This window comes from Ptychodera flava, chromosome 16 (assembly GCF_041260155.1).
Source record: "Ptychodera flava strain L36383 chromosome 16, AS_Pfla_20210202, whole genome shotgun sequence".
In the NCBI taxonomy this organism is placed as follows: Eukaryota; Metazoa; Hemichordata; class Enteropneusta; family Ptychoderidae; genus Ptychodera; species Ptychodera flava.
Window position 1 is genome coordinate 2,362,883 of NC_091943.1, and position 19,618 is coordinate 2,382,500.

Consider the following 19,618-nt stretch of genomic DNA (forward strand, 5'->3'; position numbering starts at 1 on the left):
GATGTTATGAATGACGGAACGGAAAGAATCACGGGGGGTCTCAGGGTCAGTATAGTGACAGTAAGAAACGAAAGAAGAGAAAATATGTGCATGGCGTTCCATAAATTCACAATTAGGTCTTGTGATTCAACCGAGTTGGCAATGGCCTTAATACGGATTGCAGTATACGTTTTAGGTAAAATTATGAATAAATAAATTCTTTTTTACGTATTCATATCATATCATCTCTGAAATTTTCTAATCATCCACAAAAAATGAAAACACAACTGTATGAGAACTATCCACCATCATGTTTATGTTCTGCCTAGGTATTTGAGCTCAGCAATCTGCCAATTTGGGGGAAGGGTGAGAACGGCGCCATTTTGGATACACCGAGGGACAGACCAGAGTGCGGCTTTTTTGATGAATACTGTGAACGCAGAGGTAGGGGCCATGCATACTGATCAAAATATATCGAAACAACTCACTTGTCTTCTAAAAAATCGACGTGGCTCCTCTCCTAACAATCGGAGGTACAACGGTTTGATATCATTTGTTGGCTAGACCAACAAGACGAACGACAAACTGTATTCAAAGTTAAGTTTCAAATACATTTCTGAACTGATTGAAAACGGTGTTATTTTACTTCTTTCGCCGTTTGCACGTAAGTGAAGAGGATTGTGGAGTATTACTGTGAATATGTAATTAATGTTTCGTTTGTTTTCCTACACAGACAATACTGTGTTGATTGTAACGGTAACAGTGATCGTTGTGCTGGCCATCTGTAGTTCAGTCACGGCAGTGCTCGTTTACAGGTCAGTATTTGGTAATCAATTCTGAACTGCGAGACTTGTCATTGCATATTTGCACGGGGGTAATGAATATTCTATGCATTTAGTCCGCAGTACGGTGAGAATATTGGCACGGAGACACGCTCTTGATGAGTCAAAGTTACATTGTGTTAAAATTACTCACCAAAGTTCGTAGGCATTATTTGTGTCAACATTCAAGAAAAGCAATTGACGTATCGTAGCATCCCTACATACATACATACATACATACATACATACATACATACATACATACATACATATAATGTAATGAGAAAACGACAAAGGGAAAATATAGGCCAAAAAGGATACCCATGGCAGTATTTAGGAAAACATAAGGTAACTGTGAAGATTAGTTAAATTGCGGATGTCGCTCTGGGTCCGGCAGGAAATTACTGATTATTACTCAGAGACGGCCCAGACCTCTGAACGCTGAGCTGTGGTGATCTCTTCTGTTCAATGCATGTTCAAGTGAAGTTGTGCGTACGAGTCAAGGTTAGTAATGATGAGAGCGTGTATATTTGATGATATTGCGTTTTAAAATCCTGTTCGTTTAACGATCTGTGTTTAGAATGCGTTTCCGCCAGGACGTGTCGGCGCTGCTGTGGCAGATCAGATCGGAAGAGGTGACCATTTCACACAAGGTATGGAATCGAAACAGGCAATCGCAAATTGACTGAGCTAATACGCCTCGAGGACAGATATTCGGACTGAATTTTTAACTTGAAGGGAAACAGTTGTCGTAAGTGCGCCTGTGTGAGTTTCTTGTTTAGAAACAATACATTTAGTAAACGATATATAGATGCACCTCATCATCATAGCTGCAACATTTAAATTATATGACAGACATGTTTTAACTGTCATCAATCACCATCGTACCTTGGATACAGTGTTGCCATTGGTCGATAAGTCCCATACGACCTTTGAGCGCAGTTCCGACGACTGTGTCCCTTTACTTTTCGGATCTACTATTTGTATGTGCTGATTTTGAAGCTCTTGGAAGAAATAAACTTTTCACGGTCTTAGCTTTGCAGAAAACAAAATTTGAATACTTTCCCGTAGAGTTTACACAAAGATGGCATCTTTTTTGAATTTCAAATATCGGTGAATTTAAGATTACGCTTATCTATTTCTCTGGCACCAAAATCGCACATTGACCCCAGATTTTTAATCTTGGATTTGAAAGAAAATGTTTGAAAGTTTCCTTTTTGGAAAGTTTGAGCAAAAACTTAAGCGTTTCACTTTCGAGGTACATACTATCTTACTACACTTTGATAAAATTATTATAGTATGTATAGTTTCGAAATGTGTTTAACATGTAAAACTCTTCGTTCGACGAATGCTGACGTTAGCTTAAAATGTTTCTGATATAAATGCTTCAAGAACAGTTAAGCGAAAGAATCCTTCACCATTTGAAATTATAGAACAATCAACAAAGGAAGAACACAAATTAAGGTACATTGCGGCCAAAATTTTCTAGCTCGGACATGCAGGTATAAAGTGAAAAATTGAACGTCATGAGGTAGGCCTATATCAAATTTTTATTGAATCGTGAAAAAAAGGCTCGAAGATGTTCGTCTGCGTAACCATGTAATTTTTATATGACACTGGCCCAAATCCTATCGTCTGCATCGTATACTATTGTGCAGGAAGGATTGCTTCCACGGAGAAACTATCGGTTTTATTCTCACCAACTTAGTCTTGGACTTTGGCTTTGATCTTCGTCGCAATGGAAGTGATAAAGTGAAGAAAATTATCAATGTCACATTCACCCACTAGCATTATGTAATAATGCCAGGATACTTTATGAAAGTATAATGCCTTGATACTTTATGAAAGTGACAAATATGTTCCATCAATCTAGAATCAACTGCCGCCCTTCAGTTCAAAGGTCAAAATAAAAACAGCAAAATGAGTTCAGAAATAACCAATGAGACAATAGTTATCAGTGTTTATGAATGAAACATCACGTGCACTTTACTTTTCGGCGCGACAAGAAAGTGAATAGATTTCTCTTCATTTCAAAAAAAATTGTAATTCAATTAAATGATGCTTAATGTTCTCACTATTTTTTAAGCACACATCTCTATTGGGGAGTATAAGTTCCAAATCGTCTGCCTTGATGCAAAGTGAGGCGGATAGAGCGCTCACAACGTTGGCTATATACCAAGGCGTGCTCTGTGCTGTGAAGAAACTTCATGTTGATGTTGTCAATTTAAGTAAGGAAGACGTAGAAGAGCTGAAATCGGTGAGATATGTTTTTAAAAATGTCCAACTGTTTATAGGCCTGTTAAATGAATGAATGAATGGATGGATGGATGTCTTGCTGTCTGCCTGCTTGCCTGCCTGCCTGCTGCCAGCCTTCCTGTCTGTCTGTCTGTCTGTGCTGTCTGCCTGTCTGTTTGTCTGTCTGTCTGTCTGTCTGTCTGTCTGTCTGTCTGACTGACTGTCTGTCTGTCTGTCTGTCTGTCTGTCTGTCTGTCTGTCTGTGCTGTCTGCCTGTCTGTTTCAGTATCAGACTATATGTATGTATGTATGTATGTATGTATGTATGTATGTATGTATGTATGTATGTATGTATGTATGTATGTATGTAGATATGCATGCGTGTGTTTGTATGCGTGTCTCTATGTGTGTGTGTGTTTTGTTTATGCATGTACGAATACGTATTACATTCATGTACATTTACGTGCATAAAACTCTAAGTGAACGTGTTTTTAGTTACATGTACTTGTGCATGGATACTGTGTGTGTGACAGACAGCTATGAATGCATGATGCGTGTACAGTTAGGTAGTTACATACACTAGGCGATATTTTCGACAAAGAAGAAGAATCCAAAACGAATCCTAGCTGCAGATATTAACCATCGATATATGCCATTAGCCACAGATTCGTATTAATTATTGTTCCTTAATGCAATATGCATAATTATACCCTAAATCAGGCATAACATGAACTTAATTATATTTTAGAATCCTGATATTGCTGCTTTCGATACGTTTGTGACATGCCTTTCAATTTAAAGATTTTATGGCGATAATTTACACCGTGGTTTGATTTCGTCAAAAATTACCGTAAAACACGTTACTAGTTTTCTTATATAAGCTTATGTTCGCATGGATCACGAATGGGGTTATTGAAATAGAATTATACAAATTGTAACCAACTGACGCATATTTCTTGAAGCACTCAACAGCAACATTTTAGAAATTAAAGCCAACAAAAAGCAGCCGATGAAAAGTAGTCCAGTCAATTTAGGGTTTAACCTAGGACTAATTGCAACAGAAATTATTTCTTCACCATGACCTTTGGAAAGGTCTCACTAATGACATATTAAAAGTATAGAAAAATATAAGGGGTGCAAATTGGTTAATTTGCATATATTCAAATTAGCTATATATCGCCTTTAAAATGACTGCTATACTCACATTTTGGGCATGTAAACTGAATTCAAGTGACTTTTTTCATTGCAACACAATTTAGTAAGGTTCAATAAGTTATTTTCTAAATGTCTTGAACAATAAATAATATGCAAATTAAGTAATTTGCATATATTCACAGTTTTTCCACTATTTCAGACAAAATGAATGTTTAAGTTCATATTTAAACATTTTTTTTCTCTATGAAATTGTTCAGGTTTTGCAAGAATTACCTAAAACAAAAGAGGTTGACCTAATTTGTATGCATTATTTGCATATTTTAATACAAAATGGCTAATTTGCATAATTGACACAAACGGTCTTCTGTATACAATAAGCCTACAATAGCTTCTATTGACATTTTCTGGTTATTCAGAAATGCAATGAAAAAGAGAAGAGTTTCAGAGAATTACTATTTAACTAAAAGGAATCTGAATTCTTTCTTTGGATATTCTTCTTTTTTTACGACGATAAGGTTATTCATAAAAAATCATTGGACGTGCTCAAGTTTTTGACATCAATTGTCATTTTAAGTCATTTTCTCCTACAACATGTTCGATTGCAGTAAAATTTTTGAAGGAATATTTTATGCTTTTGGTCATTATCTTCAATGACGATGGAAATATTCAGTTACTGATAAATGGATCACCACACTTAACAGTTGTGCCTGTGAATCATCCTTCTAATTATTAAACTATCATTAGTATAAATACGAACATCATTTGAATCACCATGATGGTATGGTGATGACAATTATTATGATGGTCATTATCATATCAAAATTTCTTCCTCTTCCTCTCTGTTTACATCTTCCTCTAGGTGGTTCATTTGTTTACAGCCAGAATCCTTTCATTGACAACAGAAAGTCTAGATTTTGCTTTCTGTTGGGGTTATTCATGCTGCTGCAGTTCATTGTAGAACCCATAAGTATGGGAAGGATAACTCAATGAAAAAATGTGAAGCATAGGATGATATAATTGTACTGCGTATCATATCAGATCTTAGATGTGCAAGTATCACTCATTGGGCTGTTATGTAATGGACTTCCCATTTGCAGATTATTAAACTTTTGTATTATTACCAATAAGATCGATCACTCAAGGAATTGAGAATCTGGCCAATCTGAGGTGAGACTTCCATAAGGTTCAAAATACAGGATAACCAATTTTATGATAATTTGATGTCAAAATTTGGTATCCTAATTGACAAACTCGTTAACGGCAGCTTCTGTGATGCAAATCCCTTCACATCTTGGTTTTCTTGTTTCACGGTCATGAAAATTTGAAAGAGCAGCTAGACCATGTAACATTATGAAAAGTATCTAGATTTGCTTTTACCAGTGATTTAGATTATCATGATTCAGTCAACAGATTTTTTTCAGTTTTTCCTCAAATGCTATGACTGTGTACGGTAAGATTTAACAGGAAATCTCTCTCTTCAGTCCACTATATGACTTTATATTAATTTTCAATTGTTGTCTTCAAGAAATTTCAAAATTTTGAGAAATGCAGTGTCCTTTGACGATTGTAATGTATTTCAGCTGATAAAGGAACAGCTTTCCTAATCCATATTTCATGATAATTGGCAGTATAGTATAACAATTGTACCTCTATATCATCATGATCATTATAATTTATTTATCATTATTATCATAAATTTCTGTATGTGGCATGAACAGGCAAGTTGCACACAGTCAAAAGTATATCTGATTTACCAGTGACCACACAACCTGGTCTTTAATTACATTTTATCCACACTTAATCTATATTAGTAATACGGGTAAGGGTGAAAATAAAAGAAAATAGAGCTGAAACACAAATTTTCTTCAGCCTCCCTTAGTACAAAGTGTTGGTTATTTGGCCAAGCATTTTGGTATGCATTAAGAAAATCTAAATCTTCCAGTAAGTTCCCAATGTTATTGACATTATGCAAATTCTCTAGATAATTGAAACGAACTATACGAATCAATCATTGTTTATTTTTACAGGGCTTTTCATTCTGTAGGCCCTATTAGTATATAATCATTAAATGAGTTAAAATACACAGAAATAAATAACCATGTCAATTTCTTTGTACTGAGCAAAATGTTCATTCAAGTTATGAAATAGACATCTTTCGATAGGAAGAATTTATATTATTAAATAACTTAAACAAGTAGAGTCTCTTAATGTAACTTCTCATTTTACGGATAACATAATTAATTGAAATAAGTTGACGTCAATTTGAAAAATTAAAGAAAATTATTTTAATGATCATCATATATGATTTATGCACATGAGGAGTCGCTCAAAATTAGGTAAAATATATTTAGCAATGTTAGTGAAAACTTCCAATCTCTCTTTATGATATTGTAAAACCTTTCAAGTTTCAATTATTACATTTAGTACAGTGTAGGCATTTCCTATAAAATCTTTTAAAATTAGTCCTTTGCACAATGTAGATTGTATTAGGCTTTGAATATACCATTCTTGGACCTTGGTATTTAAGGTGAAGAAATAATTCATGTTCCAATTAGAAAAAGGAAGTGACATGGTTGACTTATTGGACAAATGCAAATAAGAATTTTTTTATCGCTGTAAGATATATTTGAAAACATTCCCTGAACTAAAAACAAGAAAATGATGTTACGTAGTCATTACAATGTCAGCTTATCTCTTAAATCACTTCCGTAAATAGATTATCAGCACCAGGTTTGTATAGCATCTATGACCCATTTAGCATTTGGATAAATTAGCTGTCTTATGCACAACTTCATTAAATGCACTTTTTGCGACCCCTGGGATCGCCTTCGTTCTAGTCTGTAAGAGAATGATTGAGGTGTAAGAGCCTTTTGTTTTCCATTGAAATTGTAATCTTGTGGGTAATTTTCTGATGAGAAAATCTGGTGCCAACACAGGCCTTTAAACTTGCGATATGTAACTTCCATGACCCTACTAAAATTTAGTTCTAATGATCTCCGTTGTTTTTTAACATTATATATAGTCATTTACTTTAGGTCAAAAAGGGAAAAGTAAAGTGGTAGGAGGGGCACATTGCAGTTATGTAAAATGAGGAATCTTAAATGATTTTATGCATTGCCTAGAAACACAAAAAGTACATTAAATAATAAAATTGCTTGAATTAAATATCAATTTGCTGAATATATTTTTAAGAAATCTATTAACAGCAACGATTTTGTTCCCTTTTCTAAGTTTAATATTTATTCAAATTATGCACTGTCTCCCCACTTAACAGTCATTTTGTTTGTCATTCTATACATTCAATACAGAGTGGAAACAAAAACTACTTGTTGTATAGATTAAATATAATTTTTAAGTGAAATACAGTGGTAGCCATACTTGATTTAGGCAAATTAGGAATATTTCTCGGGCGATAAAATGTATTCAAAAATATTGCCTGGACAAAAATTAAGATAAATGCATACATTACTTGAACATAATGTCGCATTTTTCTCAATTCAATATGCATATTTCTTTTATCAGTGAATGTATTGCTCCCATATTCCGTTTATATCTATACAAATAAGGTAATGTTATAAATCTTAGATTGTATTGGCCTTTTAGTATGTCATTCTAGGACCTCTCTAAAGTACACAAAGAAAATTTAATTCTATTGCAGTCAGAAGTAGCTTGTATAGTTATTAATTAAGGACATACAAAGAAAAACGAAGTGTTGTGTCGGCCATATTGGATTTATGCAAATAAGGAATATTTCTATGACGACAAATATTTTAATCAACATTGCTGAACCAAAAACAATGCAAATAAGCCCAAACCCGCATATATCATGTTTAGCCAAATATTTTTAGTAGCAACATTCTATCAGCACCTAGTTTGGAACCATAATCTTTTTACATATATGCAAATTAGGCATTGTTTACATTTTTAGATTGTACGAGGCTTTTAGTTTGTCATTGTAGGGCTTCTCTGAAATACACAGTGGATAAATAATTCTATTGCTGTCAGAAGTAGCATAAAAATAGTTATTAATTGGGAAAAATACAAAGAAAAGTGAAGGTTGTGGCGGCCATATTAGATTTATGCAAATTAGGAATATTTCTATGAAGACTAGATATTTCCATCAACATTACCTAACCAAAAACAAGGCAAATAAGCCAAAAACGTGCATAACATATCATGTTTAGCCAATTATTTTTAGCAGAAACATTCTATCAGCACTTAGTTTGTACCCATAATCTTTTTACATCTATGCAAATTAGGCACTGTTTACAATTCTAGATTGTACTAGGCTTTTAGTATGTTATTCTAGGACTTGTTTAAAATACAATGTGAAAAAATTATTCTATTGCTGTCAGTAGTAGCTTAAAAATATATAGTTTAATTCGAGAAAAACTAAGAAAAGTGAAGTGTTGTGGCGGCCATATTGGATTTATGCAAATGAGGAATATTTGTATGACGACAAAATATTTTCAACAACATTGCCTAGACCAAAAAGGAGGCAAATAAGCCAAAAAACCCTAATCAAAAGCATGTTTAGCCACATATTTTAAGTAGAAACCGTCTATAAGCGACATTTTATACCCATGAGCCCCCTTTACATTTATGCAAATTAGGCACTGTTGCACCCCTTAGATTTTATTATACTTTTAGTATGTCATTTCTAGGACCTTTCCAAAATGCATGGTGAAGAAATAATTTCTGTTGCAATTAGTCCTAGGTTTACCCCTTTTTTGGCTTAGATTGACTGGACTAAAAGTGTTTATGCAAAACCTTTCATAATGACATTTTATTGGTGTGTTTCTTTTCCTTAGATACGGAATATGAATCACGAAAACGTCAACAAATTCTACGGCGCGTGTTTCGAACAGTCAAACAATTTCTTGTTGACAGCTTACTGTCCGAAGGGTAGCCTCGAAGTGAGTAGATATGAACACGATTGGAACTAATTTGGGATAATTGGATCTTCATCTTTTTCAAATTTCTCAAAAGTGTTAGGTGCCATAAAGCTGAACGTGCGATATTACAAACTATTCATAAAAACAAGTGTATAACGTAAGAAGAAAAGCAGATGAGCTTACATTTGCAGATTAAACTAACATTATTTACCATCCAATTATCCCAAATTAGTTCCAATCGTGTTTATGGTGGAAATTGACACTGGCATTTCACATAATTGTAAAAATGGCAATTGAAGGTGTTCATGATACAATCACGTGATGCTATTTAGAGTATCAATTTTACTGGTTCTATCAACAATGCGATCATATTTCCTGTCGTACTCCATCAAAGATTATATCTCATTTTCCTACATGAAATGATTTGAAACTCACTTCATCACCACTGCAACCACCACCATCATTATCATTATCATCATCATCATCATCATCATCATCATCATCATCATTATCATCATCATCATCATCATCATCATCATCATCATCATCATCATCATCATCATCATCATCATCATCATCATCAACAATATTTTTTTTTAAGCTGGAAGTACAACTTAAGCACAATCACGTTGTCGCATTAAACAGAGGAAAAAACTGAATCGTGGCAAGAAACTAACATAACATAATCCACTCATGTTTTATTCGCAGCATTTTTTGTCAAAGATCTAGTTATATGGTGACAGATTTCAATGAAGATTCGCTAACCATACAAACCAAAAATGCATATAAAAGACTAAATTCTGAGAGCTTTGAAAAACGAACGGAAGACGGCAAAGGAGCGACTGAAAGCTCATTGTGTGATATCTCTTTTGACAATTGTCGTCCGCTTATCATCGTGTTTTCTCAAAATCCATAGCGAAAAAATGCCAAAGATCTTGAAGGAACCTTTTGAATGTCGTCTTAAAGTATTTACTTACTTCTGCAGCAGAACACGTCGCGAGTGTCAGTCGGCACACCTTTCTGTTCAGTACCCCCCGAGGAGAGGCACTTTGTGAACGTGACGATATACATAGGAGTTGTCTGCATGAAGTGCTTATTCTAGCAAAATATCTCGTTATTTGTGTGTCAGTTGATGTAAATATACACGAGTTTTATTTTTAAATCAGTAGCTTTTGAATGGTTGTACGGCGTGATACAGGAAGTGAGATACAGCAGTGAATCAGATCATGATTACACTTAAAAGCGTAGGATTATGGTAACAATTGTCGTGTCCACGAGTAAAATATTACTTACATAAAATAGTAGAAAGAGATTCCGTTTTTTCTGTCGCAGCCGTCCTTAGAATAGCTTTAAAGCTATTTAGAAAGTTAGAGCTCAGCATTCTGTGGATAGCAGTCGTAACTTATGTTTTTCAAATGATCTCTGACAGTCAAAGGATGCCTCTAAAAAAGCCTTATAAACAAACAAACAAACAAACAAACAAACAAACAACTCTGAGTATCTTTCAATTATTATTTGATGATTGCATGCGATCTAACTTTTACACCTCCCTTAATTCGTCTAGCATTTCTGAAAAAATATATTTAGATCGATGGAGCATGTCTCCATGTGCAGCGCCATCAGACTGTCAAATGCTTAAACAGGAGTGCGCGTATATTTTGCACTGAACAATATCGTCTTAAAGTATTTACTTACTCCTGCAGCAGAACACATCGCGAGTGTCAGTCGGCACACCTTTCAGTTCAGTACTCCCTAAGGGGAGGCATTTTGTGAACGTGACGATATACATAGGAGGTGTCTACATGAAGTGCTTATTCTAGCAAAATATCTCGTTATTTGTGTGTCAGTTGATGTAAATATACACGAGTTTTATTTTAAATCAGTAGCTTTTGAATGGTTGTACGGCGTGATACAGGAAGTGAGATACAGCAGTGAATCAGATCATGATTACACTTAAAAGCGTAAGATTATGGTAACAATTGTCGTGTCCACGAGTAAAATATTACTTACATAAAATAGTAGAAAGAGATTCCGTTTTTGTGTCGCAGCCGTCCTGAGAATAGCTTTAAAGCTATTTAGAAAGTTAGAGCTCAGCATTCTGTGGATAGCAGTCGTAACTTATGTTTTTCAAATGATCTCTGACAGTCAAAGGATGCCTCTAAAAAAGCCTTATAAACAAACAAACAAACAAACAAACAAACAAACAACTCTGAGTATCTTTCAATTATTATTTGATGATTGCATGCGATCTAACTTTTACACCTCCCTTAATTCGTCTAGCATTTCTGAAAAAATATATTTAGATCGATGGAGCATGTCTCCATGTGCAGCGCCATCAGACTGTCAAATGCTTAAACAGGAGTGCGCGTATATTTCCGCTGAGCATTATCCGTCAAAATAGTTCGATATATATATATATATATATATATATATATATATATATATATATATATATATATATATGAATAGTTTTATTCAAGTGTATATTATATACACAACCTTGAAGTTATTGCTTTAAAAATAAAGTTTGTCGACATCATGGGTTCATTGACCGCGTCTCACGTCTACGTCACACCATGTGTTCTCATCGCAAGCAATTCTGAGATCACGTGCAAATGGCGGTAAATTACAATTTCCGTTCGTGCTTCAGCTGCAGGCAAAGTATGTGGAATGATTTGATTCATATGACTGCATATTTGGGGATTGTTTTCGATTACCATGTTCGAAATCGTTTTAATTTCGATTGTGTAAGTGATAAAGGGTTACGGACTGGTGTTGTAGTCCTTTTTTGTTTTGTTTTTGTTTGCATTGATATCTAAATTAGATAAATTTGTCGATAGATTAGTCTAAAAAAGAAAAAGGCCTTACAAAAGTTATCCATGTATTTATTTAATCGTTCGTTTATTTCTATTATTTTATGATTCTTTGCATAGGCATAGAATTTTGCATTTTGCTCATAATTAATGACCATATACTTTTATGAAGGACGGTCGACACAGAGATTCAGGTTTTCTCCATCAGTACCAGTACGTCATTCTATTTTGGTCTCTAATCAAGCAGGGTAATTTCAAAAGGCCTCTACTGTATGGAGGTCTATCGCGTTTGTTTGTTACTTCATACTCCTCCAGTCATATACTACACTATACCTGCGAAAAAAGAGCCCGACTCGAACAAAGTCGCACATCGTCATCAAAAGAAAACTCCAGTCTTACAAATATATCAAAGCCAAGTTCCTCGAAATCGCCACTTCTACTTCAGCCAATTTGTAAATTTGTTTTTGAAATTGCGGCAAATATATACTTGACACCCGCTCGCGTATTATGGGTTTCGCTCATTTAGTTTTAGCTGAGTCATTTAGTGTTAAAATAACGTTTAACAGTGTTTACTAGACCTACTGGTAGGTGTATCTGTGAATAGATAGATAGATAGATAGATAGATAGATAGATAGATAGATAGATAGATAGATAGATAGATAGATAGATCGATAGATAGATAGATAGATAGATAGATAGATAGATAGATAGATAGATAGATAGATAGATAGATAGATAGATAGATAAACAATGCAACTTGTGGCAGATTTTGCTGGTCCTAAAAAAATCGGATGAAAGTTTACCCAGAGTCCAAGGAACAGTATTTTCCTTCTGGCCTACACATCCCATATTCAAAGCGGCAGAATTCCATGAAGATATTAATCACGTCCTATTCTACCTTGAAACCGACCCCCTTGTTCTGAAGCGATAGGAGTAATACTAACCATTTACCCCCCCTCCCCCATCCAAAGCCTTTAAATTATTACTTGGTACTCTACAGTGGTGGACTTGCTTTTATTGTGCATATCCTTGGTGAAGATTTTATTCCGTCTTACAAGATAAGCGCTTTAGTAACTTAAGATACAACATCAGATCCAATCACATGTAGTATCTGACACCAACTAGATGAGATATGTTCGAAACTATTAATTTCCCATTAAATGGTATCGTTTTATATCCGCTACAAAATAGTTTCTCAATGATAGTAAGCCCTTGTAAGTTATAAAGTACAAAGAAGTGGCACGTTTAATAGCCACTTAGAACGAATTTGAAGAGATTTAAAATGAGGTGTTCTTTTGCAACTGCAAATTTAGTGTTTTTTATTTATTGTACCTGTGAGGGGAATTTTAAGAAAGGCTGTATTTTTCATTCGGAGGCTTACGAGTTGATAACTCCATTATTTTGAAACTCTGTGTTGCATTGTCGATAAAATCCAGCTATCGTCTATCCGACACCATGGAAATATTGCCAAGATGTAATTCTATATTAATACATCACTATCTTTGTCATTGTACAGAAGGTACCAAAAATACTAAGTTGACAAGACATGTGATGTGTAAAATTGCAATTCTACAACGTGTGGAGCTGTCGTAGTCAGAAAAATGTAACAACTTAGCCCGGTTATTGAACCACTCTTTTTTGAGAGTGGGGGTTTGGCCGAGCGGCTCTGTCTGTTGCCTAGGCGACTGGATGCCGTATGTTGTGATTCGAATCCGATTGAAAACTAGCTGTAACGGTAATTATATCACCCTGAGCATGCCTAAGCCTGTTAGCGAGCCAATCAATATACTAAAAGTGCCATTCTCACGCTACCTGCAAACTGAAATGAGTCTGTGTGTAATTGGTACACTCAGTGCCCATGCATGTAGAGTATATCTTTAAAAGAACCACCCCGATAACCTCAAAGAAGTAAATAGGTGTGATATTGCAACTATTATTTCATCGCCGAATGTACAGATAAATAGTTGCTATGCATTTATTTCCTTTATACTATATTCAAACATTCAGAGACAGAGTATTACTGCCGCTCTGAAAGACGTTCTAATACTCTAGATAGATACAAAATTCCAAAATCGGAAAAATATAAAAGGCTCAAGGCTCTGTCTAAAATTGGGAAATTATCTTGATATTATCGATCATTAATTGCAAACAGCCTAATGCAATGCATTCCTTCTGTGGTGGAATGCATGACGTCAATCGTACACCAATGCGAAGCAATGATGTAATGATTTCGCTTTTTCCGAGTTGCAGGACATTCTTGAAAATGAAGACATCAAGTTAGACTGGATGTTCAAAATATCCTTCATCTCTGATCTTATCGAGGTAAACAAACAGGGATTGATACATAGATAAACAGATACATGGATTCATAGATACATACATAGATACATACATACATAGATACATACATACATACATAGATACATACATACATACATACATACATACATACATACATACATACATACATACATACATACATACATACATACATACATACATACTACATGCACCAATATTTTCAAGTACTAATTCGAAGCCTATTGGGTACCTTTTGGTGAAGATTCTCAGGTTATAATGCAAAAACATTTAACCTCGTTCAAAACAACGAAATACAAAATAATAATTGACCTCGTAAACTTTAACAGTTGTGGGTTTTCTTCAATCAGACCATATTTTCTGTAACATGGCTTTGGAAAATATTAGCTGTAGATCTGTAACTACAATATCTCGAAATACGTCCGCGTGATAATTTGATTAATTTGTGAGGTGTACTTCCGATGGCTTCTGTTGTTTGCTGAGAAAAATTACAGACATTTGATCTGTCGAACATGAAAAAATAACTAGAATCGCTTGACAGAAATCATGAAAAAGTAAAGCTCGACGTCATCATACTTTATCATTTATATAGGGCATACACTTCATACAAAAGTCGGTCTTTGGTTCCCATGGTAACCTTAAATCAACGAACTGTGTGGTGGACAAAAAGTGGGTTTTGAAGCTAACCGACTTCGGTTGTGGAAAGCTACGCTCCAAGCAAAGTCAAGGTATCCCGGAACACGAACATGGATCAAATGCGGCTATTAGTGATGAGCTTCAGAACTCCTGGCGCAGTAAGTTTTCCACAACTTGTTAACTCATTATGCTTTATTTCGTTTCCATATTTTATTTTCCCTACGGCTGTTTTGATATTTGAATTTTGTTTCAGGACAAAGTCACATTAAACATACGTTCACAGAAATTCTACAAACTACAGACACTTGTCATAAGTAATGAAATGTGTGCTAAATAAACTGTGTCAGTTTGAAGCTTTAGATGACTTGGTACAAAGATATGTTGTGATAAGGGAAACAATTAGCATAAGACGTCACAAGAAGGACATAAAATACGAATATATATATATATATATATATATATATATATATATATATATATATATATATATATATATATATATATATATATACAATAAATATGAGAACACATCAAGTATGTTTGGTACCTATTACTCGAGTTTCACGCATACACGCGATCGTCAGATAGGTAGATCGCGTGTATGCGTGAAACTCGAGTAATAGGTACCAAACATACTTGATGTGTTCTCATATTTATTTTAATATTGCTCTGCATCCCTGCATCGAGCACTTTACCCCTCTGAGAAGATACAAACAAGTTTGGTATATATATATATATATATATATATATATATATATATATATATATATATATATATATATATATATATATATATATATATATATATATATATATATATATATATATCTGAAAGTGTAAAGATAGTGAAACATATGGTTTATGTGATGGCTAACATTGAGAGAAATACTACGTCGATCGTAACTGAAACTTAAGCAAAAGTGAAAAGGATATATCTCATTACACAAATTGTGAAACTTTATGACAGAGACTTTTTCATTGTGGTTTTGTATTAATCAGAAGATAAGATTCTAAAAATTAAATTTCCGGATGCAAAAGCAACACTCTTGGCAATTTCCTCTGATTTTATTTTATTACAGAACTGCTATGGACAGCGCCTGAACTGCTACGTGATGTAAACAGACCATACAACGGTACCAAAGCGGGGGACATCTACAGCTTTGGTATGATTTTACAGGAAATTACACAGAGGAGAGGCGTTTTTCCAACAGAGAAACATATGTTTGCAAAAGGTGAGCAAAGCAAAATGAACTGTGTATGACCACACCGATTCAATTTCAACTCCGGTGACTCTACACTTTATTCCTTCTGGCGGTTCCCGTGAGATAGCTTAAAATAAGATCAGTTGTGCTTTCAATAAGGTCATATGCATGCAATCAGAACTGGACTACAACCGTGTTCTTGCGAATATGTGAACGTTGCAGTTATCATCAAAAATTTCACTCTATTTCTGGAAGGCATGTAATGCTACAGAGAGAGAGAGAGAGAGAGAGAGAGAGAGAGAGAGAGAGAGAGAGAGAGAGAGAGAGAGAGAGAGAGAGAGAGAGAGAGAGGGAGGGGGGAGGTAGGCAGGGTGTCTTGGGAGAGAGGGGAAAGAGGTAGGCAGATGGGAGGGAGGAAACATGTTATAAAAAGTACATTAATGAAGAAGATAACGGTCAGGCGTCTATTATGTTGTTACGTTTTAGAAGGAAAACTATGATGTTATTGGTCTTGTGAATTGAACAGTAACGAAACCTGTAGCAACAACAAATCAATATTGAGAATTTTGTCGAATGAATCTAAACTCACATCTATGTGTCCCAATCTGATATATAACAATTACAGTAACTTATATATAAACGCACCCAATCTATTGCCGGTTAAAATACTGTGGTATATCACAGAATCATTTCACGTATTCCTTTCCTTGTAGACATCGTGAATCGGGTCAGGAGCGGTGAGACGCCACCCTTCCGGCCAGACATATCACCGATGCTGTGTGAACCGGAGATGTCGAGCATGATCCATAATTGCTTGACCGAGACTCCTGATCTTCGGCCATCTTGTGACGCCATTCGACGCAGACTCTTGGAATTAAATAACGGCAAGTAAGTTCAGATGCAAGCATTGGTAAATGCTAAATATGTAATCTGTACAACTGCAAGACAAATAGACTATTACTGCAATAGACTTGTTTTGGGCACACACACGATACATGATTTTAATAGTAATTTCGTTGATCTCTTTCAGTTCACATATCACTCTTAGACGTATAGAAACATTTCTGAAACTTTTTTGATTTGTTAACTTTCGTTTATGGGCAGAAGCTTTGGTGCAAAGACGGATTTAACGCAGTTACTTTGTGTAACAAACGCATTTCACCGAGGAGCTAATTTCTCCAAGCCCTGTTCGTGTCATGGAACTTGATACAAATATTCTGCCTGTATCAGTGTGTCGATGTTATGATAGAGATGTTAATGTCCCGCTTAACAGACTTATAGTAGAGAGAAAAAGCGATTGCATCAAATTTAAAGTCGGATATGCCTGGTCTGTTATTGACGAATGTCTCCTACAACATTACATACAACATTAAGGTTGCCGTTAAAATATCGTCGTTTTCTTTATAACTGCGCATAGCATTGAGTAGACCAAGAATGTATAACTAGTGGCGCTCCCTCTTATATACTTTTTGCCATTTATCGCCTACAAATGCACTCTTGTGCTCTATGTTATTGAGCGCAGATATTGTTCTATGACAAAATTCTAGCCTCCGAAGACGCAAAGAGTTTATTAGGATTGACAAATTATAATTACCTCTAAACTTACTAGATTTAAATGTTGCGAAAAAATGAGATTCATCGCCCAAGAGTGTTCCTGGCCAAGCAATAAAGATGGGCAATGATATATTTATCAAAAGCTTGCAACAAAACCTCCGAGTGGGCATTTTTCGCAGGTCCTTTATCACCAAAAACTTAGTCATTTATCTTAATATTTAGTGCGCTGATACGACGTTTCAAATGTTGTTTTCAAAGTTTCTTGACGGGAGTCATTTGTGAAAGTTTGGAGAATATGAAAAACATTCTTATTGGTTACCACTACCGCCGTATGACAGATTTGAAGTCCTGTACCTCAATTTCCTCAGTCATGTTTTGTGGAAAATTAAAATTGTCACACTCAGCTCAGGGAAACTTTAGATCAGTCTCTTCATAATCAAGAGAAGAATTAAGAGTCAAAATTTCAAGACCAGAGGAATTAAATGTTTCTAGTTTGTTCGCATTTGAATCGACTTTGGTCCTTAATGGTTTTGGTTAAATCTAAGGGAAAAAACACGATTTTCGATGTTCGTAGATACGACGATGAACGGTTAATTTTCCCTACAACATAGACAGTAGGGAGGCGTTCTGCTGTCTATGCCGATGGGCTCCAACACTTAGTCATCAAGAGCTGTCGAGCGGAAATGGCTTCAGTGACATTCAGAGAGTTTCAAAACCTGCACTGAACGATTTCTGCCGTGATGGTCAGGTCACTGGCTACATCTAAGGTTGAAGGCCAACCTATCGGAGTGAGTTCTCCCGGCTTTGTATAGGGATATCAATCTGCTTATTCCTTTCAGAAAACCGAACGTACTGGACAACCTTCTCCAGAAAATGGAACGTTACGCCGATAATCTGGAAGACCTTGTCGAGGCCAGAACAAAAGAACTTGTTGAAGAAAAGAAGAAGACAGATATGCTCTTGTACCGGATGCTTCCCCCGTGAGCAGAGTCTAAGTACATGATTATCTGTCCCTAACATGCTTGAAATCCGTCAAGTATTGATGGATGATCATTCTAATCACGTGATTTACTATGTTCGGCAGCCTTTGTATTTGTATTAACAGTTGCTAAATTGTCACGCGAATGTAATTTATGTACGTGTTGATGCTTGTTAACGTGTTGATCCACGGTACCCTGCCACTGTTAGTGATCAGTATATGCCATTATCCAGGCAAAGAACAATTTTTGATGGGATTGCTGCAACGATTATTTTTTTCTATCGATAGCAAAATGCTCAGTTGTCTTTTCGGCTTATCCTGAGCACGAAGGGAAAGCAGCTTGACTTAAAATGTTTATGAGTATAATACAATTTTTTTCTGTATAAAGTGCAATGTACCTAATAATTTAAAGTTGAGGATTAAGTATTTGCTTGGAAAAATATGATGTGACTGTCATTTAACACCCTAGAAAGAAAAAAAGACATAACACGCAGTTCGCTAAGTGGTGCACAGATTATACGAGATGTATGACAGTATGTATGACAGTATGTGTATGTATGAATGTAATATAATGTAATGTATGTATGTATGTGATGTATGTATGTATGTATGTATGTATGTATGTATGTATGTATGTATGTATGTATGTATGTATGTATGTATGTATATATATATATATATATTTCTATAAATATACATGCATGCATGTATGTATGTATGTATGTATGTATGTATGTATGTATGTACGTACTCACTCTGTCACTTTTATGTCTTGCATCAGGAGTGTTGCCGATCAATTAAAAGCGGGAAAAACCGTTCATCCGGAAAGTTACGATCAAGTGTCAATCTTCTTTTCCGACATCGTCGGGTTTACTCTGATTTCTTCCCACAGTTCTCCGATGCAGGTATTTGCATTTTATCTTTTCATTCGTTTTTTTTTTATTGAAAACAGAATGTTTTTACAATGTCCTATCGCCCTATACCGGAGATCAGGTTTTTCTGTTCACAAAAGTGCCAAAACTGCTACAT

The 19,618-nt window shown here is 35.1% G+C and overlaps 1 protein-coding gene across 1 annotated transcript in view; it reads left to right on the top strand.

Moving 5' to 3' along the window:
• The window catches only part of LOC139152511 (atrial natriuretic peptide receptor 1-like), a 47,207-nt gene that overhangs the window by 21,022 nt on the left and 6,567 nt on the right, over window positions 1–19,618 (top strand). The window contains exons 9-19 of the mRNA XM_070725696.1: window positions 309–423; window positions 713–794; window positions 1,381–1,453; window positions 2,887–3,057; window positions 9,002–9,106; window positions 14,150–14,221; window positions 14,811–15,012; window positions 15,934–16,086; window positions 16,770–16,944; window positions 18,450–18,590; window positions 19,371–19,494. Of these exons, the coding sequence (XP_070581797.1) occupies window positions 309–423; window positions 713–794; window positions 1,381–1,453; window positions 2,887–3,057; window positions 9,002–9,106; window positions 14,150–14,221; window positions 14,811–15,012; window positions 15,934–16,086; window positions 16,770–16,944; window positions 18,450–18,590; window positions 19,371–19,494 (1,413 nt within the window). The remainder of the gene's footprint in view (window positions 1–308; window positions 424–712; window positions 795–1,380; window positions 1,454–2,886; window positions 3,058–9,001; window positions 9,107–14,149; window positions 14,222–14,810; window positions 15,013–15,933; window positions 16,087–16,769; window positions 16,945–18,449; window positions 18,591–19,370; window positions 19,495–19,618) is intronic.